This window comes from Peromyscus maniculatus, chromosome 7 (genome assembly GCF_049852395.1).
Source record: "Peromyscus maniculatus bairdii isolate BWxNUB_F1_BW_parent chromosome 7, HU_Pman_BW_mat_3.1, whole genome shotgun sequence".
NCBI lineage: Eukaryota > Metazoa > Chordata > Mammalia > Rodentia > Cricetidae > Peromyscus > Peromyscus maniculatus.
The window spans coordinates 42323334-42335160 of NC_134858.1; the positions used below are offsets into that span (position 1 = coordinate 42323334).

General features: G+C 51.1%; 1 protein-coding gene across 4 annotated transcripts in view; it reads left to right on the plus strand.

Moving 5' to 3' along the window:
- Fxyd6 (FXYD domain containing ion transport regulator 6) overlaps window positions 1-7068 on the plus strand; it is a 32430-nt gene extending 25362 nt beyond the window's left edge. For 2 of the 4 annotated variants that reach the window (XM_016008123.3, XM_042280815.2), the window contains exons 2-8: window positions 688-747; window positions 1319-1354; window positions 1459-1533; window positions 2337-2373; window positions 3036-3085; window positions 3967-4016; window positions 5832-7068. In XM_016008123.3, coding sequence (XP_015863609.1) covers window positions 693-747; window positions 1319-1354; window positions 1459-1533; window positions 2337-2373; window positions 3036-3085; window positions 3967-3995 — 282 coding nt within the window. In that variant the 5' untranslated portion in view covers window positions 688-692 and the 3' untranslated portion in view covers window positions 3996-4016; window positions 5832-7068. Of the gene's footprint in view, window positions 1-687; window positions 748-1315; window positions 1355-1458; window positions 1534-2336; window positions 2374-3035; window positions 3086-3966; window positions 4017-5831 lie in introns of all 4 variants that reach the window. The other 2 variants (XM_006989835.4, XM_042280814.2) reach the window with 1 other exon arrangement.
- Window positions 7069-11827: the final 4759 nt, after the last annotated feature.

Below are 11827 nucleotides of genomic sequence, written 5' to 3' on the forward strand. Positions count from 1 at the left end.
TAGGGGCTGGAGAGACTGCTCAGTGCTTGAGAATGCTTACTGTTCTCCCAGAGGACCAGCACCCACATCAGGCAGCTTACGGGAGATCTGCTGCCCTGGATCTTCTAGCCTCTAGGGATGTCTGCACACATATAGCAAACATGCACAGACACACACACGCACATATACACATATACATATATATATACACACATATACATATGTGTGTGTGTATAAATTAAAAAAAAGACTTTCTGGTAGTCTGTTGACCGTGGGAGCTGGACCAGGTGCCCCCACATCTTAATGAGGCTGGGTGACACTGGGACAGTCATCTCCAAAGTCCTTGGGGTGTTAAGGCTTTGACCCAGAAGCCCCATGCTAAATGAGTTACTGAGCCATCGTATGACCTTGGCCCTGCTCTTCCCTCTCTGAAGGTTATTTACTATCTATCACCAAGCTTCCAGTTACAGGCCGGCAGTGTGACACAGTGCATGCTAAGTGTTCTGATTCATCTGACATAGTAGAATTGACCAGGCAGAGCTCTCTGAGAGTCTGATAAGGCAATGGGTACATTGGTCCTGGTGATCTGAAGTAGCTTCGGGTCACACATGCTCCCCGCACAGCTAAGGCTGGGATGAGTCCCATTCAGGGTGATGGTTTGAGGAAGGTCTTCTGTCCCCAGAGTAATGTCCTCCTCTTTCATCCCAGACACCATGGAGACGGTGCTGATCCTTTGCAGCCTGCTGGCCCCCGCTGTCCTGGCTAGTGGTAAGAGTTCTTTAGGACCTAGCTCTGCCCAGCTGGCAGCCATAGCCCTTCCTGGCAGAAGGTTCTGGTCCTTTTGAATATTAGGGTTGAGAGGTAGCTTCACACCTGACCCGGGGCCTTTCCTTCAGCCAGCAGAGAAAAACAGACCCTAATTGAGGTGTCACCCACTGCTCCCCACATGGGTCCAGATGCCCTTCTATTAATCTCTCCAGATACCTTGGGCTCCTATGGACTTGCAGCCTAGACTCTAATTGGCCCACCCTGACCATATCTGCAAGTCATGAGTGCCCCCTTGGTCTCAGTTTCCCCACCTGTCACTAGATGACAGATAGATCTGGCCTTTCAGTGAATGCTGTGACCTCAGGACCGCACTGAGGCTGAGTCGTACCTGCTCTATGCCCTGGGTGTGGACTCTAACCTCTGGAAGCCCATCTTCTATGATCTCCCGTATCTGCCCACAGTCCTGCTTCACGAGGACCCTTTAGTGGGGATGGGGAACGGTGGGAAGGTGAGACATCACAGGAAGCACCCATGCTTTCCTCTTGACCATGTCTCTCTATTTTTCCAGCAGCTGAGAAGGAGAAAGAAAAGGATCCATTCTATTATGGTGAGTGAGCTCCGCTGCCCTGGCGTGTGGCCCCATCGGAGAGGGACAGGCGTGTTCTCCTGGCCCTGCCCCTCCTCTACCTCACATGCCTGGTTCCTTTGCAGACTACCAGACCCTGAGGATTGGGGGATTGGTGTTTGCTGTGGTCCTCTTCTCTGTTGGGATACTCCTCATCCTAAGTAAGTTCATCCTCTTCTCTCTGTGGCTGTTAGACAGATGGGGGCAGTATACAAGCTTAGCCATTGTGTCTATGGGAAAGGGGAAGGTCTGCCTCTCCATGCTATCTCCAGGACCAATACAGGACAGGGCACGTAGTAAGTGCTCAGTAAAACAAGGAAGATGAGCCTAGAAAATGTAGGGTAGAACAGAAATGGCTAAAAAGAGCAAGCTGCTCTCTGCATCCCTAGGGCAGGAGTTTGACCATCCCAGGAGAGAGATGCCATTCTTCTAATGGTCTAGGAATGTGTCCCTATGTGTTTCCCCCACGAGCTGTGGCATGCAGTGCACCTGACTATTTCTGCTCATCATATGAAAGGGCGAAGTTCATCATAGTGAGCAGGCATGGTGGAGCAGCTTGGTCCGTGGTAGCAGCCATTTGTGGCCTGGGCTCACTAAGACTGACCAGGAAGCAGAAAGCTCGGGATATATCCAGGGGCAGCTATCACCTCTAAGACCTGACCCCAACAACCAACTTTGGTTAGCTAGGCCCCGCCCCAAAGGTTTCTCCCTCCCACAAATAGCACCCCCACTGAGGATCAGGTATTTAGACACGACTTCCTGTGGGGTACCTTTGCCATTTAAACCATAGCACCTGGCCTCAGTTGACCTGTCCTTGTCCTCGCTGGTCAGGTTGTTCCATGCAGTGGTGCAGGCATTCACTGCCTGTGTCTGGCAGTGCCTTTGGCCGGAACGGGTTCACAGTAGATCTTCTACAGCCCGGGTGGCTGGGAGCGTGACCTTGAACTGTTTCTTTGTGTTTCAGGTCGCAGGTGCAAGTGCAGTTTCAACCAGAAGCCCAGGTAAGAATTCCAGGGCTGTGGCCAACGGGGGGCAACAGGGGAAGGGCCAGGGAGAGGCTCTAGTGTGAACCCAGTGGGTTGTCTCAGAGAGACAGAGAGAGAGAGTGTGGGAGGCCGAGGTATGAACCTGGGGATTTCCAAGTGACTTTGGGACAAAGGAGAGGTCACAACATGGAGGGTAGGCCTCAGATGTAAATAGGGGAAGGAATACTGAGTAAGAATGTGCTAGCACCTGGTCTGGAGGCCTTTGAGACAGCCAGCCTTGCTAAGAGGGAAGCAGGGGACCTCATGGCTGCTCTGAGGTGCAGGGCTGATACACTGTCCCTGCTTCTCATCTCTTCCTGAGGCTCTGCACACTGCGTGGACACCTGACCTCCTTTCTACACCACATAAGGTTACACCCCATTCATTAAAACAGCCACAGTGGCCAGAGTCTGTGGCAGCCCTACCTGGGGGCAGACACTGAAGGGTACCCATAAGCTCTCTTTGCCTCTATGCCTATCAGTCCTGACTTCTCCATTCACCTCACATGCCCCATGGTAGAGTGTTTGAATCCTTCAGGGGGCTTGGGGGGATGGGTTCCAGAGGCCCTTCTTCAGTGAAGAGAATGGGGATACTCTGTAGTTTGTCCTGGACACAGAGTCTCTCTCCTCTTGTCCTAGGGCTCCCGGGGATGAAGAGGCCCAGGTGGAGAACCTCATCACTACAAACGGTAAATGCCACTGCAGGGTGCCAGGCGAGGGACTGGACTGGGTGCCGTGAGCTGCTTTGGGGTTCAGCAGACATGCCTCTGAGGTGCCAGGAGAAGGCTCTCCAGGACCTCTGTGATGTTAGCACTGCATCCATCCCTTGTTTTACCTTCATCACGGTGGCTCTCTGCTTTAAACCGCAGCAGCAGCTGCTAAGGCCGTAGCCTGGCAGGGGGAGGGATTCTGCTCCCCCAGACAATGGCTCTGTGGCTGCCGCTAAACGTAGTTCTAACTAAATCTCTCTTTGCATTCTAATAAAACTGGAGGCTCCAAGGCTGCGGTGACAACCTGCCAGCTCAGAGAGTTAGAGTGGCAAGTGGCTAGCTTTCTCTCTTTGCAGACGTCCTGGAAGCCACTCCGTTCCACACCGCCCCAACAACAACAACAACAACAACAACACCCCACACTAAGCGCTCCTCCCCACTACTTCCTAGCAACCGGTTGCTAACCTCGCCTCTCTGAGCCCAGGTTAATTTTATTTAGTTAACGCAAACGCAACCCATCTTTACATAGTTAACAAATACAGCATGAACAAATGTAACACATCTTGGCCTGGTTAAACAAATATTTCACAAGAGACAGACTACTGGTGATAGTCATTGTAGATAGAATACCTGTTTCATACCAGGCAGACTCCATCTTTCCCTGTGAGCTAAGCCCCAAGAGGTAGCCGTCATTAGCCATATTCAACAACCTAGGTCCAAGTTCTTGTAACCGGTGACTGCCAGGGCACGGATTGGCACCACATCTCAGTGACTCCAAATCCAGGCACAAGCGAGGGTTCAGCTTGGAGCACCCCCTGGGTGAGCAGCCACACACTACATCTGTCTGCCTTCTCTTGCAGCTGCGGAGCCCCAGAAGGCAGAGAACTGAAGTGCAGCCTCCAGCAGGAAGGTAGACGCTCTGCTCCCCGTCCCCCGCTGTCTCACCAGTCTTCACTGAGTTTGGGCGGGAGCATCATGCTAACCTCTTCATGGGGCTCTTCTTACCTGTTCACTCTTAAGTGTCTCTCAGAGGTGGAGGAGGAACGGTGGACAGCCCAGGCCCAGAGACGCCGAGGTATCCCTCACCCAAACACAATCAGGGCCTCCAAACAGCCTCGGGGCCAGGCTCGTATGGTACTGTCCCAGCTACCCCAGGGATGTGACTTGGGTGGGAATCACTTAGTGAAACTTCCATATCAAAGTGACATTGAGAACGGCTTCCAATAGTGAGCTGAAAACCACTTACACACACACACACACACACTCACACACACTCACATACATTATGAAACTTACTATTCAAAAGTAGGGAAAATAATATGCCCCCCCCCCATCTTCACTGTCCTCAACATTTGGGGCTCACTGTGTGTTCATTTCCATTACTCACTGTAGGGTGCGCCAGAGAGTACATGGTGATTGGATAAGTCTTGCAGTCAGCAGGCCATATAGGAACTTTCTGAAGCCTACCAGGAGAAACAGGACATGCTGGGCTGGCCCCATTTATAATGGAACAGTCTCTGCAGTCAGAGAAAGCCATTCAGACAGTGTCCTAGTCAGGGTTGCTACTGCTGTGGTGAAACACCATCCCCGAAAAGCAAGTTGGGGAGGAAAGGGTTATTTGGTGTAAGCTTCCACATTGAAAGAAGTCAGGACAGGAACTCAGGCTGGACAGGAATCTGGAGGCAGGAGCTGATGCAGAGGCCATGGAGGGGTGCTGCCTGCTGGCTTGCTCAACCTGCTTTCTTCTAGAACCCAGGACCAGCAGCCCACATGTGTCTCCAACCACAGTGGGCTGGACCCTCCCCCATCAACCACCAATTAAGAAAATGCCCCACAGGCTTGCCTACAGCCACAGTCATGGAGGCATTTTCTCAGTTGAGGTTCTCTCCTCTCAGATGAGGGTAGCTTGTGTCACGTTGACTCCAAACTAGCCAGCACAGACCGCATGTGACGAGCTGGGCCCCGAGTCCAGGTCTCTGTGGCTATAGGTTAGGCTCACCCACAGCACCCACTCACGTGCGGTCTGGATGGCAGCCCCTGGGATATACAAAGGCAAGAAGGCCAGTTTGTCCCCTCACTTCCGCCCCAGACTCCACACAATAAGGTGTAATGGACAAGTGCACACCTTTAGCTAAAGCTGTCAATTAAAGGCTTTCTCAAGCCGGGCATAGCAGAGCGTACCTGTAAACCCAGTCCATGGGAGATAGACTGGAAGGTCAGAAGTTCAAGGTCAAGCTTGACTAACAGTGAGTTTGAGGTTAGCCTGGGCTACATGGACTCTGTCTTGAAAACAACAACAAACCAAACAAAACAAAAAACTGTCTTGTGTCCTGGACCCCAGGCTTTTCCGTAATGACTGTACTAACATGAACCTGTGTAGTATTTTAATTCCTTACAGTTGCCTGAACCTCCACAGGTCAGCCCCAGACCAGACAGCAGAGCTTACTGCCTCCATCTTTGGGGTGGCTGTCTTAAAGACACATGACCATTTAAACAGGGGTCTGTCAAAAACTCCAGCCCAGGAAGAAGCCACACCCCCACACACCAGCCTCTGTCTGCCCTCCCTGCCTCTCAGGCTCGTCTGTTCTACAGGACCTCGAGGCTTCAAGGGCATGCCATCTGGGGCATTCGTGGGCAAAGGGACTATGCTGAAGGTGGAGAGAGGACCAGGTATGAGTACCAGAAAGGATCTGAGGTTTTTAATGTGAGTTCTCTGCCTCTGCAGCCTCCGGAAGCCAAGACCAGCTGCCTGACCCTTTAGAGGCTGGTGTCAAGGCTTGAGAAAACGGCTACTTCAGATCTTTCCCCAGGAGAAGCCAAGAACGTGTGTTCCCTGCGCCTCTCCCTGTCCCCACTAACCCCAGTCCTGTACTTAAAGATGCCACGCTCACAGCCCTTCCCTGTTCACTGGAGCCAGGGCTCTGGCCCCTTCTGTGCTGTGTCTATGTGTGTCTGTGTGTCTGCTGACTGTGGTCTTGTGGCTACTCATCTGTGGATCTCATTGTTCCCGTGAACTGTGTGTGTGCTCCCTTTCCTGGGAGGGGCTGGGCCATGCTGCCATCCATGCCTTGTGCCCTCCTGTGGCCTCCATCCCCTCTTGCTCTCTGGAGTCTGCTCTGCCCCTGAGAAGCCCTAGTCCCATCTCTGGATTTAGGTTTGAGGAAACGTGGTACCCAGGGCAGGAGTCCCCAACTGCCTTGGGACTGAGAAGTGTGTATCATCTTTGTTGCCGTTCTTCATGGACTCAGAAGAAACTTGCTCCCGATTCCACCAGTTTTGAAGGTCTGTCAGCAGTGGGAGATGCTGAGGATTGCCTTCCCGCAGGCCTCCTGGGGTCCTTTCTCTTTTAGGGTGGCCACTGCAGAGTCCCAGTCTGTCTTACCCTTTGCGGAACACCCAGGAATTCCAGGTCCAGGGCTTCCTCTTGCTTCTGGGGAATGTGCTCCTCACATACCTTCTGAGCAATAACCCCGTAGGTTCTGGAATCCTCCTGCCTTTGCCCACCTTCTCTGCTTCTGAGACTTTCCTTTCTAGCCTAATTCATGTGGCCTGAGGATTCCTTCCTTCTCTGAAGCGGGTCTCTGGCAGGGGATGGCCGAGGGGATGGGCGACAGAGAGCGTGGGGGTGGGTCTGCCTCTCTGCCTTGTGGTGTGGGTCTGGCAGATGCTGCAGCTTCCTTTCTCTGGCTGTCAGGGGTCCGAGTGGAGAGGGATGGAAGGGTGCGGGCGCAGCAGGGCTGCGGGTCAGAGATCAACAGGGTACGTACAGCCTGGGTGCGCAGCGAAGGCCAGACATCGAAGGTCATCTGAGTGAAAACTCAAACCAGACCCCGCCCCACCTGTCCATTGTGTTCCCTTGGAAACTAACCAAGCCACACTGTGTACCGGGACTGCTGATCTCTGTCTTGTGATCTGTCCTCTGACAACAGAAAAATACGTAAATAAAACCTTGTTTCCTAGTGGCTCCGAGTGGCTTTCCTTCCTCTGAGAGTCTGAGGGTTTGGGGAACCTTAAAAGACAAGAGAGCCTGTCCGCAGTCAGAGGAAGGAGGTCAAGACTGAAGGATGCTGGGGAGGTGCCAGGCAGTCTGAGCCTCTTTCACGAAGGGCTCATAAAGCCCGGCTTTGGACCCCATCTCCTCTGCTCCCTTTCTACGGGTCCCTGGTCTCAGGTTCTTCAAGTAGAAAGTAGCCACAGAAGCTTAGTGACATAGTGACAGGACTGTAGGAAGGAACTCTGAGCCTTCCAAAGACATTCCCATTGCGTTTGGTGATTTTTTTAAAGTACTGTCACCCAAACAAACACAGCTGCAGGCAGATTCCGTTTGAAGGTAGCAAGCTCCCCCCCTGAGCACCACCCAGTCTCCAGCCTTCTGTGTATCTTGGGTGAAGCACAACACTCCTGCAAGGTGAGGAATAAGCCGCATCCTAACCTGAGAACTTCCAGAACATCTTAGGATCTCCAGAGAACCTCTAATGTCCCTGTGAGGTTTCTGGGTTGCTTCCAGGCACAGGGCTGCACAACAGGGGTTTGGGGGAGCCGATGGAGCCGCCCTCTTGCTAACGATCACAAGACCTGCTTTGGGGCATTTCCCACACCCGCTCTTACCTCTGCCCTTGGTGTGTTTTGCCCCTGGGGATTCTGAAAAGCTGAAGTCTTTCCAGCAGGGATCAAGTTTAATATTGTCAAGCCGGTGATGGCAAGGCTTCAAATGTCTCTGGTCATGTGTGGACTTGGTAAGGAAGCAGATGAGCTCCATTCACGGCACATTGGGGCATCAGGGAGTTCATGGCCGTGCAGGTGACTGAGACCCTGAGAGGCCCCAGCACACAAAGGATTGTGGGTACTGTGCAGGGTTACTAAAACCAAAGCATTAAACTCCAAAGAAGTCCAGTGAGAGGCTCCGACCTCCCTTCATCGCACCAATGAGAGGGAGTAACTGTTGTTTTACTCTGTGTCTACAATGGTGACCGTGGCTTTGCAAGGTCTCTAAAAGCTCCCACTTAGTTTGCCTGGTTTTGTGTCAACTTGACACAAGCTAGAGTCATCAGAGAGGAAGGAGCCTCAGTGAGGAAATGCCTCCTTGAGATCCGGCTGTAAGGCATTTTCCTAATTAGTGATCAATGGGGGAGGGTCCAGCCTATGGTGGGTGGTGTCATCCCTGGGCTGGTGGTCCTGGGTTCTATAAGAAAGCAGGCCAAGCAAGCCTTGGGAAGCAAGCCAGTAAGCAGCATTCCTCCATGGCCTCTGCATTAGCTTCTGCTTTAGTTCCTGTTCTGACTTCCTCCAATGATGAACTATGATCTGGAAGCATAAGCCAAATAAACCCCTTTCTCCCAACTTGCTTTTTGGTCATAGTGTTTTGTCTAAGCAATAGAAACCTGGCAATGACGGCACATGCCTTTAATCCCAGCACTCAGGAGGCAGAGGCAGGTGGATCTCTGTAAGTTCAAGGCCAGCCTGGTCTATAAATCGAGTTTCAGAACAGCCAGGGCTACACAGAGAAACCCTGTCTCAAGGAACCAAAGAAATAAAAAGAAAAGAAAAAAGAACAAAAGAAAAGATACCCTAACTAAGATACCTACCAACCTGGCTTTATCCCGAGATAGCAGATAGTCTTGTTTGTAGATTCTCTCTGATTCCCTTCAAGGCTGGTCCAGGCCACAGCAGCTGCAGGGGAGCTGGGGGTGGACCCAGGCAGTGTGTCCAGGGCCAGGTGTGCACCACACAGCTGGCGTCTGGGGAAAGCTGTGTCAGATAAAGGGAGGGGCAACCCATGGCTACTGAAACCTTGTCTGCTCCATGTCCTTTCAGGATGTGACCTAGCTAGACCGTACCCCAGGCTGTGCCCTGAGGAGGCACCTATGGGAGGCCAGTGGTCTGGAAATCAGACCCACAGGAATGGAAAGCTTGACCCTCAGAATCGTATAGTAACATCTACCAAGCTCTTGCCAGATGCAGGGGTGGGGCTTCCCGTGAGTCCACCTCCCACACTCACATCAACAGTATAACTTCACCAGGGTGGGGCTGTGCAGGCCACCCAGCCTCTGATACCCAATGCTCCCACTGCTTGTGATTTGTTTTCTGTTTTTCCTTTAAGACAGGGACTCAAATAGCCCACACTGGCCTCAAACTCAAAAAAAACACAAGCAGCCAAGGATGACCTTAACTTTCTAGTCTTCTAGCCTCCCGCTCCTGACTTAGGGTTACAGATGTGCATGGCCACAGCTGGCTTTTAGTGGTACTGGTGTTTGAATTCAGGAGTTTGTGTATGCCCTGTGAACTCGTGGCTGACTGAGTTACATCTTCCGTCCCTGTGATTTTGTTTAATGTGGCCACTTTACTTGGGATGTGAATGCTACGGTGCCACTATAAAAAGGTCAGTGAGTCCCTTGTTCTCAGTGACCTTGAGGGCCCCCCAAATTTGACCTCCCAGAACCTCCTCATCTCACATGAATTTGACCCCAAAAATGTTCAAGCCTCTTTGAAAGTTGCTGCTGCTCATTTTTAACGCCATTAATCTGCACCTGGGTCAACAAACGCTATGGCCTTCAGCCTCTTGGGTGTTTTGTCTATTTTTTTTTTTTCCTTGCAGGATGTAGGTTAGAACTGGCCAGACTATTCTTGGAAGAGGGGCAGAGGCAGAGAGCAAAAGTTAACGCTGGCAACAGAGATGGGAAGAGGGTGCCGGGCTGAAGCATACCCCAAGGTCAAGGGGTTCTGCCAGCTCCCCCCTGCCCTGCTTCTGGGAGGCAGGGCTCTGCCCTCCACAGGACTGGCTTATGAGGAGAACGCTCCAGCTCAGGCTGGTGCTCACCTTGTCCCTTGCTGCTCTGGGCTCCCTTCCCCTGAGGCCCAGGAAAAGCAAGAAAGGTCAGGTGTGTTTGCCCAAGCCAGGGGAGGAGCTTTGAAAATACTTGTCTTCAGGCCACCTCTTGCCATTAGTGAGTCATTGCCGTCACCCCTAAGCTCCCGGCTGGCAGAATCAACCAGTTCCAGCCAACCACCTGCTGGTTTTCCCGGAGCCAGCACCAGCTCCATGGCCTGGAGCAACAAGAGGTGCCCTGCCAAGGGGCAATGCTGGCATTGATGTCCTGAAGGACTCGGGATAGAGGGCAGGAGGAGCGGGCCTTCCGGAAGTGGTCCCTGCCTCAGAGCCTGGGCCCTTCTTCTCCCCAGCTGCATGGGCCTCAGACCCCACCTCTCTGGTCACTTTCCTTCTTCTCTATGACGTCCTCAGGGTAGGGTAGGCCTCCTGCTGGCCGTGTGACTCAGGAAAGCCATTGAGCCAAAGAAGCCTGTACTATACACTATACATACACCATATATACACTATATATACACCATATTATACACTATATATACAAAAGAAGCCTGTACTATACACTATATATACAAAAGAAGCCTGTACTATACACTATATTATATACTATATATAAAAGAAACCTGTACTATACACTGTATATACACCATATTATGCACTATATATATACTATATATACAAAAGAAGCTTGTACTATACACTATATTATATACTATATATAAAAGAAACCTGTACTATACACTGTATATACACCATATTATACACTATATATATACTATATATACAAAAGAAGCTTGTACTATACACTATCTATACAAAAGAAGCCTGTACTATACACTATATATACACTATATATACAAAAGAAGCCTTACTATACACTATATATATACACTATATATACAAAAGAAGCCTTACTATACACTATATTATACACTATATATGAAAGAAACCTGTACTATACACTGTATATACACCATATTATACACTATATATACAAAAGAAGCTTGTACTATATACTATATATACACTATATATACAAAAGAAGCCTTACTATACACTATATAGACGCTATATAGACACACTATACACTGAATTCGTCAGTGGTTTCCTGTTACTTCCTTGACTTACAGTGATGCAGTAGACATAAGAACACACCACTGAACTTTCTACATCAAGATGCCATGTTACCAGTACTGTCAACACTGGCTGCGTAAGGACTGCCTCCTCACTGACAGCAAGAGTCCCTACCTGTCCCTTAGACCTGGGTTCCAGTCTTGGCTTGTACACGTATTACCTGCAGCCCCCCACTCTTTGTGAAATGGTGGTGGTACCAAAGCCTGGCTGGCTGTGATGTCAGGAAAAGCAAAGCAAATCTTTGGAACGCTCCAGAACCATGAAACAGAGGGAGTCATTGCCACATGGGGAGGGCTGGATTCCGTCTCAGTGGTGGATGGTACAAAGAGTGAGTGGATGTGGTGATCTGTGTATGCCCGTAAGCCAGGACAGGATGGTCACAGGCCACACGAAAGCCACAGGAGTCCCATCTGAGGGGAAGGTATGGCTTATGTCCCCAAGGTTCTGCAAAGGCAGTGGCCACCAGGAGCCACTAGAAACAGGTCAGTTCCAGGGGAAGGCCAGGTGTGAGTTCTGAGAAAGTCAAGAATGCATTTCTCTCCAGGCTGTTCTCTGTGTAGGAGGCTGGGCTAATGGGTTTGCCCTTGCCATAACGTGGTGACCTTGAGCCTCGGCCAGCATTGCCCTTCGGCAGCTCCCAGAACCGCTGTGCCCCATGCTTGGGCTATCTTGAAGGACTGCGTCTTACGGGGCCCACCTCCTCCAAGCTCTTGATTTATAAGACCCCAGTGAGCTGGCACTCTTTAGGGCTTGGGATCTCTAGC